At 37.4% G+C, this 21,939-nt stretch overlaps 1 protein-coding gene across 1 annotated transcript in view; it reads left to right on the top strand.

The window, feature by feature from the left end:
- MALRD1 (MAM and LDL receptor class A domain containing 1) overlaps positions 1–21,939 on the top strand; it is a 279,653-nt gene that overhangs the window by 24,141 nt on the left and 233,573 nt on the right. Inside the window, exons 5-10 of the mRNA XM_014945933.1 lie at positions 1,992–2,085; positions 6,760–6,903; positions 8,877–8,887; positions 12,377–12,523; positions 19,216–19,308; positions 19,921–20,116. Coding sequence (XP_014801419.1) covers positions 1,992–2,085; positions 6,760–6,903; positions 8,877–8,887; positions 12,377–12,523; positions 19,216–19,308; positions 19,921–20,116 — 685 coding nt within the window. The remainder of the gene's footprint in view (positions 1–1,991; positions 2,086–6,759; positions 6,904–8,876; positions 8,888–12,376; positions 12,524–19,215; positions 19,309–19,920; positions 20,117–21,939) is intronic.

The raw sequence follows: 21,939 nt of genomic DNA, 5'->3' as shown, positions 1-21,939 counted from the left end.
CTCTCTTACACTACTGTCCCCCTGTTCTATTGAGGACAAATTTTTGTCTCCCAGACTTCATTAAGGAAAATAGTTCTGGGCTTGGGGTTCACTTTTTTGTCTTCATGCTTGATTACTGTGTTTTACCGTGGGGGTTGTTGCTGCTGCACTGGGAATCTGTCCTCACGGCTGCACTTCTGGGGGGAGCCCAGCCTGTGTCATGCCCCCACCGACCTTCCTGCTTGAACTTTCCTTCCCACTAATGGAGCTGCAATGTTAATTTGATCTGACAGCCATAGATATTACATATTTCAGGAAGAAATTATTTCCTGTGAGGGTGGTGAGACACTGGAACAGGTTGCCCAGAGAAGCTGTGGCTGCCCCATCCCTGGAGGGGTTCAAGGCCAGGCTGGATGTGGCCTTGAGCAACCTGCTCTGGTGGGAGGTGTCCCTGCCCAGGGCAGGGGGGGTGGAACTCCATGATCTTCAAGGTCCCTTCCAACCCTAACCATTCTATGATACTATATTTAGGTAACGCTTGTTAATTACTGTTATGAGCAAGTCATTAAGTAGATGTTTTCATTGCAGGTTTTTTGACTGAAGAGCTCTAGATTGTGTGAGAGGGCAAACTGACCAATCTCGTGCTCAATTAAGTGTGGATGGGAATCAGTTTGATTATTAGTGGACTGACCTCCTCAGGGAAGGACAGATGGGTACCTGTGACAGATAAAGCCTGGCTAATTTTTTATATACTCGAGAGCAGCTGGAGGCATCTAAAAATGATTTTCTGTCATTGTGGAAGAGGGGAAGTTAAGACAGGAAGAAAAAATTAGAACTGACACTTTTCTAGAGAGATGGGTCCAGAGTTTCATCACTGACTTTGCTCCTAGTTCAGTCAGTAGCAAAGACTCCAGTCTTCAAAAAGGGCAAGAAATATGACCCAGGAAACTACAGGCTGGTCAGCCTCACCTCCATCCCTGGAAAGATGACCTTATCTGATTTCTGACATCTTGTACACTGGAATACTGTACTCTTGATGATAATTTAGAGGATAAATGCAGGTTTTCTGCTACAGTCACTTAAACTATGCACAAAAATGCCCCGAACACTAAAGCTCATCTTTGAAAATGTATTATCTAGCTACCACTGTACATTCCCTATTAAGAGCCAGAATGTACCTCTAGGTAGATTTTTACCTTTAAGGCTCTGGAAAAGTCTGGAGCTGTAACATCTCAAGATGTGGCTAGGGAATAATTTAAGGAATGTTATTTCTGTGATTGATTTGTTTGGTTGGTTTGATTGGTGCGGGTTTTGTTGGGTTTTCCCAAGGACTGTGATTGATCAGTCTCCTTCTATATCAATGCAGAATAAATGGGGTAGTCTCTACCACAAAGTCTCAAAAAGTCACAAAAGTTTCTGCTTTTAAGATGGAAATGTAAAATATTTGTATATTCTTGTGTGTAGACTGTTTAGGAAAAAAAATAAATCAGTTGCAACATTAGAGCAGAATAGCAGTTGACCAAGTACTGCTGAAGGTTTGGTTTTTTGGTTTATTTTTGGCTAAAAACTTGATGAAAGGCTTCTGACTAATGGTGTTTGTTGGTCTGACTTTGCTCCAGGTCTCTGACAAATTCTGAAAACAACCAGAAAAGTTTCACCTTTCCAGTCTCTGGTGGAATAATGGCTTGATAAAACACAAAATCCTTTGTATTTCTTAACAGTCATGATCTTTGCTTAGGTTTTAATGTATTTTATTGTGGTCTTCAGATCCATACCGTTAAATGCTACTTCACTCTTAAGTTAGATGATTAGACTATACATCTGTGCTGACAAGCCACAGATATGTGAAAAAGCCAGGATGTTACTCCTCCAGAATTAAGTGCATGATTTGAGTTCTAATGTTTCTAATGGAAACACTGTGGACTAGACGGGCTGCCTTGAAAGGGTTTTCTCCTCTTGTCTGTGACACTGGTGAATGCCATCTCGTGTTGATTTGCTGTTAATCTCTGCAGGTTGTCTTTCGGGGGATGGTGGAGACCCAGAGACAAGATCAAACTGTTGCCATTGATGATATTACTTTCAGTGAAGGATGCTCTCTGGCAAGTGGTAAGAATACTTCATTTTACTTCATCTTTCCTTTGGATTAGAAGAGAAAATATAAAGGAAAGCCTTTTGGTATTCAAAGGTTTTCTTAACTCCTTAAGTGTTTTCATGTTGCTTATTTGCATTTCTCTAAATCATCATCTGTCATATCACACCTAAACACAGTTACAAATGATAATAAATACCTTAAGAAATCTCATAAATCATCATCTGTCATATCACACCTAAACACGGTTACAAATGATAATAAATACCTTAAGAATCTAATTCAGTATAAATGTAGCTTCCTGCAGCCAGGAGAGTGGGTAAGGCCTCAGTGGGTAGAAAAGATCTACTGGTTTTGGCTTAAGAATTGATGTGTTTAGCCCTCTCAGGAAAAGCTTTGCAGTCAACTTTAGGAGATTCCCAAGGCACTTGTGTGTATTTTTAAATGCCTGAAGGTCGTGATCCTCAGCTGTGTAGTTGAGGATGTTTTGTTCTGCTCTGCTACATCCAAGAGCTGTAATGTCAGGCTGGTCAGCTTTGCAGTCAGACCATCCATGCATGTCAGGATTTTTTTAGCAAAACATTTCCTATTTCTCTTTTCAACCCAACTAATTTTCATGGGAAAGGAGTACTATCCATCCTAGCATAAATTAGATTGCTTGCTTCTCTGTGTCACACAAGAACATTGTGCTGTGGCACCTATGTCACACCCTCAGATGAGCACACTTCTGATTGAAAGCACCCTCTTTGTTTTCCTGCCTCTGAGTTGTAGCACAGGCACCAAGGGTTTGGTCTTTAAATTTAGTTTGAATGCAGTGTTTGACATAGACCAAGCTAAGTTACACGATTTGGTTTGTGTATTGTATTCTGAAATAAAGCTCTGTAGATTTCCCAGTAGGAAAACCTATTGAAAAGAGATGCACGTGTTTATTAAAATATTAAAGTGCTGAGCAATTGTTGGCAGATCACAGTAAGAGCAAGATACCAATCCTAGTGTAATGATTCAGGCAGGAATACCCATTTATTTCAAAGAGCATCTGTATTGGGAAAATTCATTTTCAGGTAGATAAACTTTATTCACTCTCTTCGTGTTTCAACTTTCTTACAAAGGAGAATTATAGAAGCAAATGTTATATAAATATTTTCATGCCATGGCCCATCTTGCTTCTCAGTTTCGTAGAAGTTTTCTAGCAGTGCTAATTCAAACGAGTAAGGTTGTTAATTTATAACTTTGGGCATACTTGTCTATGAACTCAGGTAAGTTTACAATGGGCTTTCTTTGAATAGATGAATTTGAAACTGACAATGAAGAGAGAACAGATGTGTGATTCTCCCAGCTCCTCTCTGTTCCTTGAAGGATTCCTGCAGATGAAAGGGCAGGTTTATAATGGGAAAAAATGCATTGCTAGTTTCTAACAACCTATAGGATTGCTTAACCAGTTCCCCCAGGAGGATATAAATCTCTCTGTACAAATATATTGGCTTTTTTCATAAACAAAGTGCTTCTAAAGCAAACAAAACTGAAAAAAACCCCTCAGCTGTAGAGATGAAATACTGTCTCAGAGAGAGAAAAAAAAAAATTGAAACAGAAACAAGTATACTCAGCAGAGCTTATAAATCTAGGTGTTAAACTTAACTTACATGGCAGCTCTTGAAGTGTATGTTGTGGCATACAGGTTGAGCTGCTGCACTATTAATATACCTGAGGTATATTCTAATAAGAGCCAGGTCTTATCCTGTGCTTCCCCATTAGAAAAAGTCAACTTCATTAGGTGACATCTAAATTGTTCACAGCAGCCGAAAGCAGGGTGAAAGGATCTTAATTTTCTCCCTGAAAGAGGAATTTTCCTACTGAATGTTTTTCAATAATTAAAACAAAAGGTCAGATTAATGGCTGCTTGAATTTGAAATATTTTTTCTTTTTTCCTTATGGAAAGTCTGGATAAGAGGGCTTTAAATAACGACCACTTTAATTGCATGAAATTTGTAGTTAAAATTTGCATTTTTATTGTACCCTTCAAGATTTTCAATCCCAGTGTAAATGCACATAAGAAATGACCTGTACATTTATATTCATTAGTATGACTCTGGTCATGAATAAAATAACTTAAATATTTGTGCTTTCAGGAGTTTCTTGATACAAACTGTGATGGCTTAGTATTAATATAACTTCCTTAAATTTTAAGGGGTTACTTTTAACATCACAGCTGTAGAACCGGATGCAGGGTCTTTCAGATGAACTGCTACAGGGATGGAAGTCAGAAAATCTAAAATACTAATCTTATTGTTGTCTAATGTGCTGCACAATTAAGAGCTGGGAAATAAGATATTGAGATTATTGTCCAAATAACCAACCTCAGAAATATTTACAACTAAATGAAAAAAAAATGCAGAATGAATAAAAATATTTTGTTTTACTAATTAATTAAGTGTTTAAAGAGGAGCTTGGTTAATTTTGAATGTATTGGCAACTTTTTTCAAGTGTTGAAATTTGACAAAATCCATCCCTTTCTAGAATGTTCTAGAATTTTGCATTTTCCATGGGGAAATAAATTTTCCATAAGGTCTTCTCACTTAATACACGTGGTTTGAAAAAGGTGCACATATTTATGCAAGACTGGAACAAGAAAGAAATTAGATGTTTGTAGCATCAGGACGTTTCACTGGACAGGACATCCCTGAGATGTCAATACTGTGAATAACTCAGTAATTCTGGGATGCCACGGACAGTATACTGACACAAGATTGTTTCCTCTGCTTAGGAATCTCCATGTTGTCCCTGAGATACCTTGACTGCTAGTTAAAATTCTATCTTAACCAGAAGATTGCCTTTCCCCCACATTTATATTAAGAAATGGAACTTTCATTATCATAGTGCAATTCTGCTCAAAATCATTTTCTTTCTGTAGCTATTATTAACTGCACAAATTTTGAAGCTACAATCTGGCACCTCAAACTTCATAGAATCACAGAATGGTTGGAAGGGACCTTTAAGGATCATCCAGTCCAACCCACTGACATAGGGCAGGGTTGTCTTCCACTAGATCAAGTTGCTCAGAGCCCCATCCAACCAGACATTGAACACTTCCAGTGATGGGGCATCCACAACTTCTCTTTGCAACCTGTTCCACTGTCTTACCCCCATCATTGTAAAAAATTTCTTCATTCTATCCATCTAAATCTACTCTCTTTCAGTTTAAAACAATTGCCCCTTGTCCTGTCAGTACAGACATTGGTAAAAAGTCTCTCCATCTTTTTTAAAAGGAGGAAGGCTGCAATAAGCTCTCCCTGAAGCCTTCTCTTCTCCAGGCTGAACAACTCCAACCCTCTCAGTCTTTCTTCATTGGAGAGACGTTCCAGTCCTCTGATAATTTTTGTGGGCCCACTCCAATAGGTCCATGTATGTCTGATTTCAGGAACCCCAGAGCTGCTCACAGTACTCCAAGTGGGATCTTACAAGAGCAGAGCAGAGGAGCAGAATCACCTCCCTCAACCTGCTGGCCACACTTCTTTTGATGCAGCCCAGGAGGCAATTGGCTTTCTGGGCTGCAGGTGCACTTTGCCAACCTCCCTCAACCTGCTGGCCACACTTATTTTGATGCAGCCCAGGATGCAATTGGCTTTCTGGGTGCAGGTGCACTTTGCTGGCTCCAATTTTTCATCCACCAACACCCCCAAGTCCCTCTCAGCAGGGCTGCTCTCAACCAATTAGTCCCCCAGACTGTACTTATAGTGGTGATTGCCCTGACCCAGGCGCAAGATCTTGAACTTTATGATGTTTACATGGACCTACTCCTCAAGTCTGTCAAGGTCCCTCTGGATGGCACCCTTTCCTTCTAGCATGTCAACTGCACCACCCAGCTTGCTGCAAACTGGCTAAGGGTACACTCTATCCCACTATCTACATCATAAAGAAGGTATTTCGTAGTATTGGTCCATATGGACCCTTGAGGGATACTACTCATAACTGGTTTCCAAATAGATATTAAGCCATTGACAGCCATCCAGCCAATTCCTTAACCATCTCACAGTCCATCCATCAAACCCATATCTCTCCAGTTTAGAGGTAGGAATGTTGTGGGGGACCATATCAAAGACTTCATATAGAAGTCCAGGTAGATGACATCCATAGCTCTTCCCTTGTCCGTTGATGCACTCCATTATAGAAGGCCACTAGATTAGTCAGGCATGATTTGCCCTTAAACAGTTCTTGAAAACATGTGGTGATGTATTCAGAAATTTGTTGCTTCTAGAAAAAAGTGTTCTGTTTCAAGTATGGGGAGATGCTGCTGAGTTTAACCTCTCAGTTATAAGTGATTTTTCTATATCTATCATCTAGAAAAGTAACTAGGTGTTTCTTGTTATGACATGTCTTTTTTTTTTTTTTTTAATGTTTCCTGGCAACTGTCTCTGCAGAAGTGAATTCGTGAAGGTTGCAACAGCGTAAAGAGCACTCCATTGCTCTGAAAGAAGCATCCATCTTTGGGAAACAATTTGTCAAAATGGTATCATTAAAGATGGCATCATTCAGAAGCCTGAAATATTAGACAGCACTCAGTGATACACAACGCTTTTAAGTAACCAGCAGAAATGCTGTGAAGTAGTCTAATAAGCATATGTTTCTAATGGGAAGTAGTCTCATAAATAATGACTTCTTAAGAAGGAAAGTGATTGTTTTTCTTTGTCTTCTAGCACCACAGGCTTCCAGTTTTGAGCTTGGAGTGTGTGAGTGGCATTCAGATCAACCAGCTGAGCCTGATGCGCTGGCACGACTGCAGGCTGGGCACAAGATTGCCACCTGTTCCTTCCTAAATGATCCGAGCAACAACACTGAAGGTGGGAAATTTAAGTTAATGCACAGTTACTAGCTGTCAAGAAGAATATTGTGTTTTTTAGGACAAGGTGGGTGACCCAATATAGAAACAGGAAAAAACCCGTGAGAAGGAATTTTATGCATTTTGTACTTAAATTAGCTTTTGCTTTGACCGTTTAGTAAGGGTGTTGTGACAACCGTGCTGGTAAAACATGAAAGATTTCAATGTAAGAATTTCCATATAAACTAATAATTGATATATTCTCCAGTTAATTCTTTCTATGAGATCTATGCAACAATTTGGTGAAATTAAATTAAATCCATTTAAGCCTGCAGCCCCTGGGGGTGTGTTTTCTGATTTGTTTTGGTTTTGATGCTTGGCAATTTTACTTGTGTATTACTACTATGTTTGAGCAAAAAGTCAGGAAATTCAATTCAAATCTTTAATTAAGGGAGCTGTAGAGAAACATTTATCATCCGAAAGAGTTTATTAGTCTTAAAAACAAATGTAATCGAGCTGCAAATTTCAGAAGTAAAAACAGGAGTTGTTTTTGAAGTCACTGTGTACTGCTTGTCCGTGGTTTTATGGGAAAGGTTTTTGAAAGCTTAGTGAATATAAAGGTCTAAGTGTTGTAATGTGAAATGGAATCTCCTTGTCAGCTAAGTGTTTGGCTTGTCTACTGAGGCTGCCTTCACATAGGGGTTAAGTAACACTAGTTGTAATGGTATAATTTGTGAGTTAGCTTTGAAGGACTGATTGTGTGGAAAGGGAGTGTACCTCATTGAGCAGCAGGATGAATGCTTAGATATTATTTTCATTTTTGAAAGATTTTAAAACTAATTTTAGCGTGCATTTCAATACACTCTAGTAACTATAGGTCAAATTATAATGGAATAGCAAACAGAAGTGCTTGAGTGTATCCACTCTATTAAGATGAATTTTTACATGCTGACATTTATGTACAGTGGTGAGCATATAGACTAGTGTAGATTTTTTTCCTTAGCTTAAAAAAAAAAAAAGAGGACCCACAGCACATTTCAATTTCCACTGGGATATCTATCAAAAATGAGGGTTTTCATTTGATTTTATTTTTAAAATCTCCCTGGAAGGTGTTGTATCAGTGCTATACCTAAACATTATACCTCTGTGGGTATGCATTTCCCTTTTGTGGCAATATTGTGTTAACATAAAAGATACTGAAATTCTGTAAGACCAGGTCACCAGGCAAGCAATGTCTATTGAAACAGAACACATTTTGAAATGCCTGTTGTATAGGTTCTTGGGCATTATTATTATTATAAATATGCACAGTAGCTGAGTAGGCTGAACATACAACATAAACAACTGCATGGAAGCACTTCTCTGTGCTTCCATGTTATAAAGGAGAATAAAAAAATGTGAGAAAAAACAAGTGTCAAGACAACAGACAGAATTTAATATTGGAAAGTATTAAAAAATTTGAACTGTCATTGCTCACCTCAATACATTCCATATTTCTATTCGTGCAGATTTGTTGAAGCACAAATGAAGAGGTTGCATATTAACTAAAATTCTTAAAATTAAAGAAATGGTATGCAAACTGCAAAAATGCCATGCTTGAGGGCTCAGACTTGCAATGCAAATAGAGCTTGACTAAGCTTTACTTTCTGATTTTGATCAAAGCTTTCACTACTATAAATAGAAGAGAGGCAAGAAACTAAATTATAAAGCAGAGGTCTAGACAATTATATTTATAAAGAAAGGATTGCTTATAGGCTTTGAATAATCTCCCTTTCCTGGTATTCTTAAATTTAATAAAATACTTTCTCTCCTTGGTGAACTCTTTTTCTTTGTTCTTTTATTGCTTCTTTTCTCTGGTGTTGTATTGTTGGCACTTTCTCTATAACTTTTCCTCTTAATTTCTCTAGTGTCAAAAGTTCTTATGGAGGTTTTATATTCCTCTGCAATATTGTTCAGAAAATACTTTGGTGGTGGTGTCTTTATTGATATTTCCAGGATGCTATGTAGTTTCCATTGTTCATTCTTCTCACATTGTATTAATCTAGTTTCCTACATCTGAGGTAACACTTCTTTAATAAGAAAGTAATGAAACAATTTCTCTGCATAGTAAAAACAAAGATTATGAGATGCAAAAAGAAATCAAAGGAAGCTCTATGGCTTTTAAAGCCAACATTTCAGAGAACTAATGATAAAAATCCCTCAAGTTTAAACATCAGAAAACAACCAGGTCATTAGATAATGTGCTTCTATTACATTACTCTTTTTTTTTCTTTTTCTTCAATATTTCACCTATGACTTCTGAGTTCATGAAAAATCATCTCTGAAGAATAGAAACAACAGCGGTTCAAATTTGACCTCTTCTTTCCTCAAAAAGGTTGAGTGAGAAGGTGTCAGGCAACTAGTTCAGAGACTGCTGCGGAAGAGAACTTGCTGGAAAAGAAAGGGTCCCACTCTGTGGGTCAGTGTTGAGTGAAGGCTCAGTTGTTAGTCTAAAACTCGTAGCACGGATTCAAAGTTGTGTACTTAATGAAATTAAAAAACAGGAATTAAAGGAGAAGGCATAACAAAAGATTTGTGTCACAAAATGGTTAAGCTGGAGCCAAGCAGCAAAGTATTTATAGGCTTTGAATATTCAGTGTATCAGGATCCAGACAGGTTCACTGGCCCACCCGAGCTCTAGGAAGACACTGGGCCACATCAGGAGTAAATTAGGAGCTCTGATTCTGGTTGGGCTCCATTGCTGTCACTGGATGATCATTCCACAGCACTCCAGGATTTTGCTTACAACAGACAACATTTTCCTTCAAAGCTGAAAGAAATAAGACTGTCAATCTAAAACCTGATTAAGCAGACACATGGGGAAAGTAAAAGGCTTTATGGAAAGATATTAAAGTCTACGCTTTTTATCCTGGCAATGAACCCTGCATCTCTTGCCAAAAACACACACGTGTTAATAACTTGATAACCCTACTACCATATCGGCAGGAATGAAGTGGCTTTTCTGGGATTCCTGCCCTACTTCTAAAAACATGGGGAAGTTTGGCACTTCAGAACTAGTGTGTCCGGGAAATTCAAGAGAACAGGAGGTAAAGAATGTCAGAGCATAAACACAGTGACATGCTGTGCAGTGTGTTGAACTGAGGGAAATTCAGACCTTAGGGAAGAGCTGCAAAGTTTGTAACAAATGAAAGAATAACATTCCTAATACTGTTAATGTTTAGAAAGCTACTCAGTAGTTGTTGGCTACAGGTAGTAATAAAAAAAGAAATCCCTGGAAGATGGAAACAGTTTATTGCCTGTTCAGTTAAACTGACATGGTTCTACTTTTAGAGGCTATAGAGAAGAGGAAAATAATAAAAAAACCAATATTTTCAGGTTAGGAGTATGTGGAATCTTAATTTCTGAAAGTAGGCCTCAATTTATCTCAGAAGCATTCACAATACTTGCATAAAACATATTCCCTGAGGAACGGTCAGTGTCCCTTCTGGGCACAGGATCATTCTGGATGTTTCATAGAACTTTTGTTTATCTAGTACTGTTCACTTGCTTTCTTATCTAAAAATCATGTCAGATCCACTTTGCCCTGTTCTTAAAGATTCAGAAATTTAAACTGAAAGAATGAAAGGAATGTTAATTATCGTTTGGCTCAGAAAATCAAATTGGTTGGTTTTATAACGGCGTCAGAGAACTCTGAAGTTAGATGAAGAACTGGTAATGTAAATTTTAATGTTGATGCATATTTCTCTTGTTCACAATGAAGTAGCCATAGAAGTGGAGATGCTTTGTTAGTCTCTAAAACAGAACGATGGATTAAATTTATAATATTTCCTTATTTCAAGGTTAGTCACTGTGTCATGAAATTATAAACCTAATTCCAATGAAATTATAACCATGTGTTTCAGTGTAAAATGTTGTGGAATGAAAAGAGTAAACTGGCAGCGAAAGGAAAAGAGTGTGGTCCCTTATAAAAATTGAACATTTTCCTTGTGAAGTGGCACTTTATCCCTTCAGCTTGAAATGAACTGTGTAACACCTGCATTTGAGATAAGTTGTGTCTGGAGACATAAACACAGATACAGGGGACTTAAGACCTTTAATCAATCCTTGTTTGTTATTCTAATAGCTGGTTCAGAAGGCAGCAAAATATTCAGTGACTCAGGAGGGAGGAAAAAGACGTGATAACTTCGGTAAAAAGTATTTAGCCTTTTTATTTCTGACAAATATAAGACACTGCTGAGGTGATGGAATACTCTTAGATCTCTGTAGGAATGCTTTTATAAGGGGCAATAGGTTAAGAAGAGCAGAAATTGCTTTTCTCCTTCAGATGGAAAGACAATATGCTTCCAACATTTTGGTGCAGAAATTCTGGCTGAGAAGTGAAGACCTTGATTACGTGGTGGAGATACTACTGTCTCCTGTAGCAGGAAGGCAGAATACTCCTCCTCCTCCACCCCCACTCATCATTCCTCCCCTCTGTCTCCCCCACGCCAAGTTATTTTTAATTTTGAAGAGTTTACATAAGTGTTCTTGTAAAAAACATATTTCCTGGAATGTTTTTGCCTAGTGGAAGAAGGAAGAAAGCCCAGTTTTCAATTAAATTTGTGATTAGGCATTGACTGGTTGTAAATGTAAGAAGGCTGGGCTGAATGTGGGGCTGCTTACAGCTTTTAACGCGCAAAGTAACAACTCCAAAATACTGTCAACTGATGTAATTCTTGGTTGCTGGGGCTATCATAGAATCATAGAATTGCCCAGGCCGGAAGGGACCTCCAAAGGTCATCTAGTCCGACCCCCCCACAGTCAGCAGGGACACCCCCAACTAGACCAGGTTGCCCAGGGCCTCGTCAAGCTTCACCTTGAATATCTCCAGGGAAGGGGCCTCAACCACCTCCCTGGGCAACCTGTTCCAGTGCTCCACCACCCTCACAGTGAAGAACCCTCTCCTCATCTCCAGTCTAAATCTGTTCCCCTCCAGCTTGAAGCCATTGCCCCTCGTCCTGTCACTGCAGGCCTTTCTAAACAGGCTCTCCCCAGCCTTCCTGTAGGCCCCCCTCAGGTACTGGAAGGCCGCTATTAGGTCTCCCCGGAGCCTCCTCTTCTCCAGGCTGAACAACCCCAGCTCCCTCAGCCTGTCCTCGTAGCAGAGGTGCTCCAACCCCCTGATCATCCTCGTGGCCCTCCTCTGGACCTGCTCCATCAGGTCCATGTCCTTCTTATATTGAGGGCTCCAGACCTGCACACAATACTCCAGGTGAGGTCTCTCTGTGAGTCAAATTAGGATAAATATCTACCTTTTTAATAGGAAACACTTAGATGGCATGCAAGTCACATCATCAGCATGACAATCAGATTCCATTGTTGAGAGGATGGTCCCATGGTTTAATTAGAGGAAGAGAGTCCTTATTTTCATAGACTCAGAAAAAATATATGTCTTGTGAAAAGTTGCACCTGTTAATTTTTTTCTTTTTTTTTCTTTTTTTCCAGGCCGTTTTGAGTGGTTAGAAGCTAATGTCAATGCATTATACAGAAGTGCTTATCTTAACAATTCGGTGTGTCGTTGCTCCAGCAAGAACTGCCACTTCCAGTTTCATTACTGGACGGCAGATAGCAGCGTTCTCAAGGCGGTACTGTTTAATAATCAGGTAAGGAGAAACATGCATTCATTTTCTGAGGGTACAGATAGGCAGCCGAGGTGTTACCAACCAAAGCACAGGGAAGTCTGCCTGCATCCTAAGTTAGTTTGTGCAAAACAGCAACTTGGTATTGTTCTACTCATCTATGCAATTGTAAAACCTGGGTATTTGCCATCTCAGCTATAAACTAATTTGATGGGTGAATGTTCTGCAATAAGACTTACAGGACAAAACTCACAGAATTAAATAATTTGGGGATTTCATGGGAAAAAAAATCTATAGTAATGGCTTTTCCAGCCTTCTTCCCATTCCGTAAACTGGAAAATTAATGCTTTTCTGTGTGGAGACAGAGAAAAAGGGAAAGTTGCTGGCTCAATGTCTGGAAAGCTCTTTCCTGGCCACCTGATTTGCTTTGCCCATGTTTCAGAGCCGTAATTTTCCTTTCTTCTGCCTATTATTAGATAAAATAGCCATGTCAAATTGAAGCACAAATGCCAGTTGAGGCAATGATAACTATTTCCATTTTTCTTACCTCCCTTTCCCTGTGAAGGCTTTCTGCTGTTAGAATGTTCCCTTTTTAAAATCTTGTTGAATAAGTTAATATTGATGCTATTGTACTGCTACTTAATGAAAGCAAGAGCAGTAGAGCTGGTCTCATTAAGTTAATGGCTCTCATATCTTGATGTTGGAGTTGAATTAGTTTCACCCAACAATACAAGTATTTAAAAAGACAGATCCACTTCATTCACAAAGAGAAGATAAAGAAGAAAAAGCCCTGAGGTGTAACACTATCAAGGGGTCTAAATATAGGAACAGGTGATGGAAACACCTTATTTCTTTTCCATTATGTTTTCAAGTACTCATGAAAACAACTCCAGGCTCTTGCTCATTTTTCATGTATAAAAGGGAATAGTTGTATTTTTCTATTGCCCATTAATGTATCAAGGAATTGTAACGTAATCAGTGTTCTGGTCAGAATGTGTGGAGATTTGTGCCATAGCACTTGCCAGTAATTTCCCCGGTATGATGCCTATGGCAGCCTCGAGACAGAATAGGAATACTGTATTCTATCATTCACCTCAATAACATCAATAGATCCAATTTAAGAGCTTTCTTTGCCTGGAAATAGAGAAAATTGTGTGAGCTAAAAATATGAGAAAACTGGCATTTGAGTTGCCATAGATTTACTTAATTGTTAGTCTGTTCCTTACATATGCATTAGAAGACTGTTTTTGGCAGTTATTACATCAGTTCAGTTTACTGTTTCCACAGCTTCCCTTAGCCTTTGATGTTATAGTTATTGCATTTCTTCTTCAGTCAGAAATGTATTTATTGCACATAGACTTATTTAAAGCTGATATGAGTTACTCATACGAGAAAACTTGCCAGAAAAGCCTTTAGAAACACAAGCTTCTGATTGTAGCTTCAAATCCAAACCCCATATTTAACATTAACAAAACTCATATTAAAGACTTCTTAAACTGAAATGGAGGTGTAGCTCTTACACATTTTGCTGCTGAGATATTAATTTGTTTATGAAAACAAACAAATCTTCAAAACTGACCAAATACAGAGAAAGAGAAATGAGACCCAAGTGCTGATTCTGACCCTGAAAGGCAATGGAGATGCTGTCCTGGAGGCTGGAATTCAAAATAACCTCTCAATTTCACAGTCCACTACCATGAAGTTTCCTGGCATCTCCTTTAATACATTTGTTGGTCAGAATCTCTTATCTCTGAATAACTCTATGTGCCAGCACCAACAGGCCTGATGCAAAGGGAGATGGGATTATGTTTAATGCACAGTCCTCAGTACAGTTGTTAGAGGACAAGCACCACAGATCTTGGAAAGTGTCCCTAGCCCTTTCCACAGAGAGGTCAAATACGAGTGAACATATTTTCTAATATAGACATTATGTCATCGGTTGGAAGACAGAGAATTTAAATTGCTCTTGGTTACAAAGATAAAGGAAATGGACTCTTTTTGTTAACAGTAACCTGTTCTTGACTTACATTTCACTTGCAGTCCATGATAATCTGCAGAACGTTTCCTGTTGTGTTGCTGGCTTAGCAATGTTGCTCTTCATTCAGTAATACCGCATTTGAACATTTAATTTTTTGTTCTTAACTGTGATTCATGTCTTTGAACTTTGTATTATTGGTTTGAAACTTTTTTTTTGTATACTGAGATGATTTTACATTCTAACAATGTCCTTCAGAGTGCTTGTAATTCCTCACAATTTAGTGTTATTCACATTTTTAAAAAAAAATTATTTTTTATTCCACAATCCAAACAGTTATTCAGCACTACAATTATGCCAGGCCCTGGAACCAGACCTATGGAGAACTCTGTTATCAGTTTCTTTTTGATTTGATAGAAAACTGTTGACAACTCCTCTTTTAAATAAGGTCATACTCCTATTTGTACACCATTTTAGAGTAACTCTGCCTGCACCAAATCTCCACAATTTTCCTCAAGAGTGCCCGATGACATGATGTTGAAAGCCTTTAAAAAGTAAAGTAATTTCTACTTTTTCTACTGTTTATGCTGAAAAAATATGATGTGACTTGCTCCTCATCAAGTGTAGCTAATGTAGGTTTCTCACTTTATAATTCTCTAGCTACTTACAAGATTGTTAGTAATTTGTTCCAGTGTTCTATGAGTTGTCAAATTTGTTCTCCCAGTTCTTTAGTTTCCTGTGCATTCTCCTCAGGTTTTCAGAGTTAATTGTTGATAGTAACACATCAACAGTAAAACTTGCTATTTCCCTTCCAGTTTCAGTACTTCTGACTTACATATATTCATTCAAGCACCACAGATCTTGGAAAGTATCCCTAGCCCTTTCCACAGAGAGGTCAAATACGAGTGAACATATTTTCTAATATAGACATTATGTCATCAGTTGGAAGACAGAAAATTTAAATTGCTCTTGGTTACAAAGATAAAGGAAATGGACTCTTTTTGTTAACAGTAACCTGTTCTTGACTTACATTTAACTTGCAGTCCATGATAATCTGCAGAACGTTTCTTGTTGTGTTGCTGGCTTAGCAATGTTGCTCTTCATTCAGTAATACTGCATTGGAACATTTAATTTTTTATTCCTAACTGTGATTCATGTCTTTGAACTTTGTATTATTGGTTTGAAACTTTTTTTTGTATACTGAGATGATTTTACATTCTAACGATGTCTTTCAGAGTGCTTGTAATTCCTCACAATTTAGTGTTATTCACATTTTTAAAAAAAAATTATTTTTTATTCCACAATCCAAACAGTTATTCAGCACTACAACTATGCCAGGCCCTGGAACCAGACCTATGGAGAACTCTGTTATCAGTTTCTTTTTGATTTGATAGAAAACTGTTGACAACTCCTCTTTTAAATAAGGTCATACTCCTATTTGTACACCATTTTAGAGTAACTCTGCCTGCACCAAATCTCCACAATTTTCCTCAAGAGTGCCCGATGACATGATGTTGAAAGCCTTTAAAAAGTAAAGTAATTTCTACTTTTTCTACTGTTTATGCTGAAAAAATATGATGTGACTTGCTCCTCATCAAGTGTAGCTAATGTAGGTTTCTCACTTTATAATTCTCTAGCTACTTACAAGATTGTTAGTAATTTGTTCCAGTGTTCTATGAGTTGTCAAATTTGTTCTCCCAGTTCTTTAGTTTCCTGTGCATTCTCCTCAGGTTTTCAGAGTTAATTGTTGATAGTAACACATCAACAGTAAAACTTGCTATTTCCCTTCCAGTTTCAGTACTTCTGACTTACATATATTCATAATATTGTTCTTCTATTCCGGTCTGTGTTTGCATTCACTTTTGGGAATCTCACCTGTATTATTAAGATAAAATATTAACAGTATTAACTGTCTATTAACTTTCTGATAAATTTAAACCTTTTCAGTGAAAAACTGAAACCAAAAAAAGAATTTTGTCTTCAGTCTATCATTTGCCATGAATCACTTGCTCATTCCTCACATTAAGTAACAGGCTTATACTTCTTCCTTTATCTTCTTAATATTTACATCTTGTATGGCTTACAAAACAGATGGACACTAAACAGTAAAAGATGATTTCGACTTGATGTTCATGTGTGCAGGCATATTTGTAGCCTAATGCACTAAAATTTTCTGTGAGTTTGTAGAAACACTTGCAGAAGCCATGCAAGTACACTCCTCTGCAGAAGTTAAAGGTGATCCATTAACCATTGTGGGGGAACAAACAAGCATTTGATCCAAATTAGTCTCTGAAATGAGGGTAGCAAAGACAAAATGATGAGTGCAGCTGCACAGCAGTGAATGTATCTGGAGAGAAATGACAAAAATTAAAAAAAAAAAAAATAATTGTATTTTATAAATGGAATTGATAGGAAAAAGTAATGATTGTCCCTTCCATCCTTCAAATCTGAGTACTGCTATCTTGAAAAAAAAAAAACATTGCAGGAAAAAGAAACAATTGTTGGCCATTTTAGCTTTACAAAAAATTGTTTATAGGTAGTAATATATTGCAATAAGAGGAATAGAGTGAAGGTGTTCTGAGCAACTGCTCCCCTGCATCACTGAAATAAATCTTGAGTGAAAGTACTGAAAAAGCAATACATTCAACATTTTAAAAGAAGGCTAAAGATACAAGGAATGTGCTGGAGGAGTTAACCTATTTGTACATGGAAGAGGTAGAAAAAGTCTGATGAGCAGGAAGGCTGCTACAGAGAAAACATTGTGAGGAAGAGAAATAAAATCATTGGTTTATTAGAGCTGTATAAAATCAGAGGGTAATACCTGTTTCATGGAAGAATAGCTAGTTTAAAAAGTTGGTGCATCTGAGGTGATTTACAGCTTTCAATGCAAAAAGCAGCACTAGAATGTCTGGATACTGGCATATCCACAGAAAACTCAAGTTCACTGCTATGAGCTGTTTTTATTCAAGTAATTTTGAGAGAAAGATGGTCATGGGTATCTAAACTGTTAGTTGTATGTGAACAAAATTATAGTGTCCAGATGCATCCAATCAAATAAACAGCAAATGTAGAGTGTTCCCACAAGGTATAAAAATGTTTTTGAAGGGTTTTTATATGTACGTGAGGGGGAATACATTAACTGAAGTATTTCTAAAAGCAGACATTTGACCACAGGCTGTTTTTAACCTGCCATGTATGGTTCCTTTTCTGTGTCTTTTGGCTATTGTAGGCTAATAACATTAATAGATTTACTTTGGAAGCTGAATTATTTAGCAAAATGAAGGAAGTTTTATGCAGAATGAAGTGTTCTTGTCATTGAAAGACTCTTGCTGAATATCTATCACATGAACAAGTTGATAAATATCCTATACTGATTTTTATTTCTGAAATCAAGTATGCCATGTGGCTTATCCAAATTTGATTTCTTCTGTCATTTAGTGTTTGGAATTAGGGTATTGGCTTGACCCTGTCCTGCAGTTTTTAAAAAACTGATCTTTGAACATGTATTCAATAGAGATTTAGTCTTACAGCTTTGATAATATGTCAAAAGAGTTGAAGCCTTGGTAGGAAAAGAGCATAAATAATTGGCTATCTGTCTGAAATCATACCAATGTTGTTTTGCTGGCTCAGACCTTGTGGTCTATCAAACAGTAGACAGCATCTTCCTCCTCTTTTTTATATTGCAAGACAGGAAAAAAAGGATAACTGTCCTTTCTATAGTATTGATAACATTTCACATACCTATCATATCCCCTTTTATTTATCTCCTGTAAGGTAAATTGATTTTATCCTTTCAATTTCTCTCCGTACAAGAGAGTTTCCATTTCTTTTCTCCTGCTTCGCATCTTCTTCTCAACTACCTCTAATTCTATAATATCCTTTACACAGTATCCTAAAAAGGGTCTCACTATTGATACTTGTAATGGAAAGTCTGTTTGTATGTATAGCCTATAATATTTTTTCCTGCATTTTTTTTCTGTCTGTCTGGGTTTTCTCTATTTTGGAGCTGATTCTTGGTAAGATTTTATTTAGAGATGTGAAGTTCACATTGCTGCATTTCTTTTCTTCATACTGGCCTCAGCATGTTCCAGTTAGGATCATGACCAGAAGCAGAATGAGTGTGGGCTGGTTTTGTCAGATTATTGAATCAAAAGGGCTGGGAGTGCTTGCATAAAAGGAGCCTTACCACATTTAGCACTCTCACTGTTATCCTTAGGAAGCGGAGTGAAAATAGGGATTGAGGTAACTCAGAACATGACAAGGACTTCTTAGATAGTACCCTGCTTGCTTGCTTTACAGACTTTAAAATAAAATAAAAAAATTTTTAGCACAGATAATTGGGTAATTTTGACAGACCCCAAATTCAGTTCTAAGAAAACAAAATCTAATTATAATACAACATAATATAAGCAATTATTTATGAAAAAGAAAAGAGAGCACCGTGGGAACATTGTTAAATTCAGCAATAACATGGCTTAATTTACATATTAATTCACTTTAATTCTACCAAGCTAACTCCTGATAATTATATTACTAGCCAATAAACATGTCTTGTTTCCCTACCCTCTCATAGAGTTGAGTGCAAAGATTGCACATGACTATGTGAAGCTCTCACATGGAGCCACTGTGTATATAGTGCTCCTTTGGCTAGGATGTGAAAAGATTGAGGACAAAAAGTGGCCTTGATAATTTATGGAAGAACAAAATTCAGCTTTATAACATTATATTCCACATTTTACAGGAGGAACATGTCTTATGGGAAACCAACATCATGACTAAGAAGGAATGGGTCAAAGTGGATATACAGCTACCGACACAGCTAGAAGAATTAAAGGTATGAGTGAAAAAGGCATTTGCTCCAGGGATTAAACATCCCTGGAACAGTTTTAAGGTTTACCATCAGTCAGGGTTACCATCCGACTGCATAGGCTGGATGCAGCCATCTTCTCTGAAGTGGTGAAAGAGATAGTGGTTGTTAAGCCATGCTGTTGCAATTCATGTCCGAGGACAATTCCTAACCCATTTTATTCACCTGTGAGTGTAACTGAATTTTTTTTCTCTTAAGCATCTGCAAAACGCGGTTCTGAAGAGACTTCAGAGCAGGAGATAGAGAGTCTTTAGGATGTTACATTTCTGGTCATTCTTCTAAAATCACAAAAGCTTTGCAACTCTTTAACCAAATGGTCATGAGATTAATTTTTCTTTAAAATAAGCTTCTACTTAACTTCATTCTTGGAATTTGTCAAACCATTTAAGCTGAAAATTTTCAGAAAATTCATCATGAAATAGTCATACAAAATTTCAGCTTCTGATGTTGAAATTTGTCGTAGTTCGATAATGGAAGCTATCCAGTGCTTTTTACACATAGGACATTGCTGTTTTCTGGAGATAAAAATCAATTTCTCTCTTTCCTCTGTTAATGCAAATATTTTAACTGTTATAACAGCTCATGTTTAAAGGAACACTGGAAAGCAGAGCGAGTTCTGTATGTTTGAATAGCATCCAGCTCTTGGATGCTACACCATCGGAGCCAGCAGGTTTCTGCTCCACAGAAGAATCCACCTGCACTGCTGGGCACTCCATGGAGCCTGGATCAGCCTGTGATTGTTCTGACGGTAGCGATGAAGATCTAGCAGCCTGCTGTAAGTGCATTGCTTTAGAAGGACACTGGGCATTGTGAAAGCTAACAGGTCTATCCAAGAAATGGCTAAAAAAATTAGTTATTATTTATATGACTTCTTTTCACCAGGATATTGAATGATGTACAGGTTAGTGACAGCGTTCATAGCGTTTTCTTCTTCCCATTGTTTTCTGTTTGTCTGACATCAGTATTTATATGACTTCTTTTCACCAGGATATTTAATGATGTGCAGGTTAATGACAGTGTTCATAGCATTTCCTTCTTCCCAGTGTTTTCTGTTTCTCTGTCTGACCTCATCAATGTTTTGAATCCAGACAATAATTTAAGTGGCTGCAGAAATGGACCATTTTGGTATTTTTTTCTTAAGTGTATTCCCTACATACAACATCTATAACATCTACTTCCCTAATCTGAGAGGGACTGAAATCTGCCTTGGGGTTTGTTGTTTGAACACTTCTCTAATTTAGATAGTCTATGAGTTATTGTCAGAAAATTCATTAGGTGACATGATATTTGGATGGTGATTCAAATCACTGTACAAATCTGCTACCGTTCAGGAGCTACAGGTTTGTAATGATATTTTCAATTGAAGGTAACTTTGCTTAGAAGCCACAGTTTCAACTATACATTCTAGAGAAAAAAATAATTAAAACTACTGGAAGATATCTCTAATAATTCTGAAATGTTTTAGAGCTCCATGTGAAAGGAGTTGTATGGAACTTGTTCTTTCTAAAATTAATATTATACAGCATACATCTGTATGTATGTTTGACTCTGACAGTATGTATGGAACTTGTTCTTTCTAAAATTAATAATATACAGCATGCATCTGTATGTATGTTTGACTCTGATAGTAATACTTAGATGTGTGTTATAGATGAAAATTGTGAACATATTTCAGATATTGGTAATCATAACGTTCCCTCTGTGAGGTGGAAATTAATGTTTTTAATGTCACTCCACATAAAGGACAGGTTTTATTTTCAAATTTCGTGAGAAGACTTTAGGAACTGATTGTGACTATAAGGGTTTTTTTAACTCACCGTTTGAACCTTTAATCTTTTCAACCACTTAAAAGGCCATGCAGGAAACATCTCTGAAATCAGTAATATGTGCCAATGTTGAAATTACACTTTAAATAAGAAGGTTTGTACTGTTCTATCTCTGGGTGGAGTCTAAGCCAACCTTAAAGTCTAGAGGGGATCCCTCTCTGACATCCATTTTCCATTTTTACAAGACTTGACCCTACGCTGCTGGCTCTGGGTGTGTGGCAGGAGGCAGAGAGTCGTCTCGTGCTCCTTAGGAAGAGGGATGGAAGGAAAGGGAATAGTACTTTATAAATCGGAATTTATTTCTCACCAATTTTCTGTTCCCACTTCAGTAACAATCTGAGAGAGCTGTGAATCCTAACTGGGAATACAGAAGAATAATTTTAAGATTTAAAAGGATAATGAAAAAATAATTGTCCCAGTTGAAGGGTAGCTGTTTATAGTACTACACAAAGTGAAAATAAAGATAACTCTAAACGCTTATAGGCAATTACTTTTTGCATGCAATGAATTACACTTTAGTATGTTATTTTTGCCCCTGTGCCTCAGACACTGGACATTGGTACTGTGTAGATGAAAGATGAAATCACTTAAATATAGTCAGTGTTTTAGAGTTAAAGAAAAATTGAAGTAGGACTCACTCTTGAGAGTATCATTTCTTTCATGCTTGTGTGGATGTGTTAGAAAAACTGGAGAGTGAGCAGAAGAAAGAAAAGGGAGAATAGCCTGTGTGTCTCACCACTGTTCTTTGTGGCACCTCCAGAATTAGGGTGCT

Source organism: Calidris pugnax, unplaced genomic scaffold (assembly GCF_001431845.1).
Source record: "Calidris pugnax isolate Ruff unplaced genomic scaffold, ASM143184v1 scaffold19, whole genome shotgun sequence".
NCBI lineage: Eukaryota > Metazoa > Chordata > Aves > Charadriiformes > Scolopacidae > Calidris > Calidris pugnax.
The sequence above is the reverse complement of the archived record's forward strand: the minus strand, read 5'-3'. Positions and strand labels throughout refer to the sequence as shown.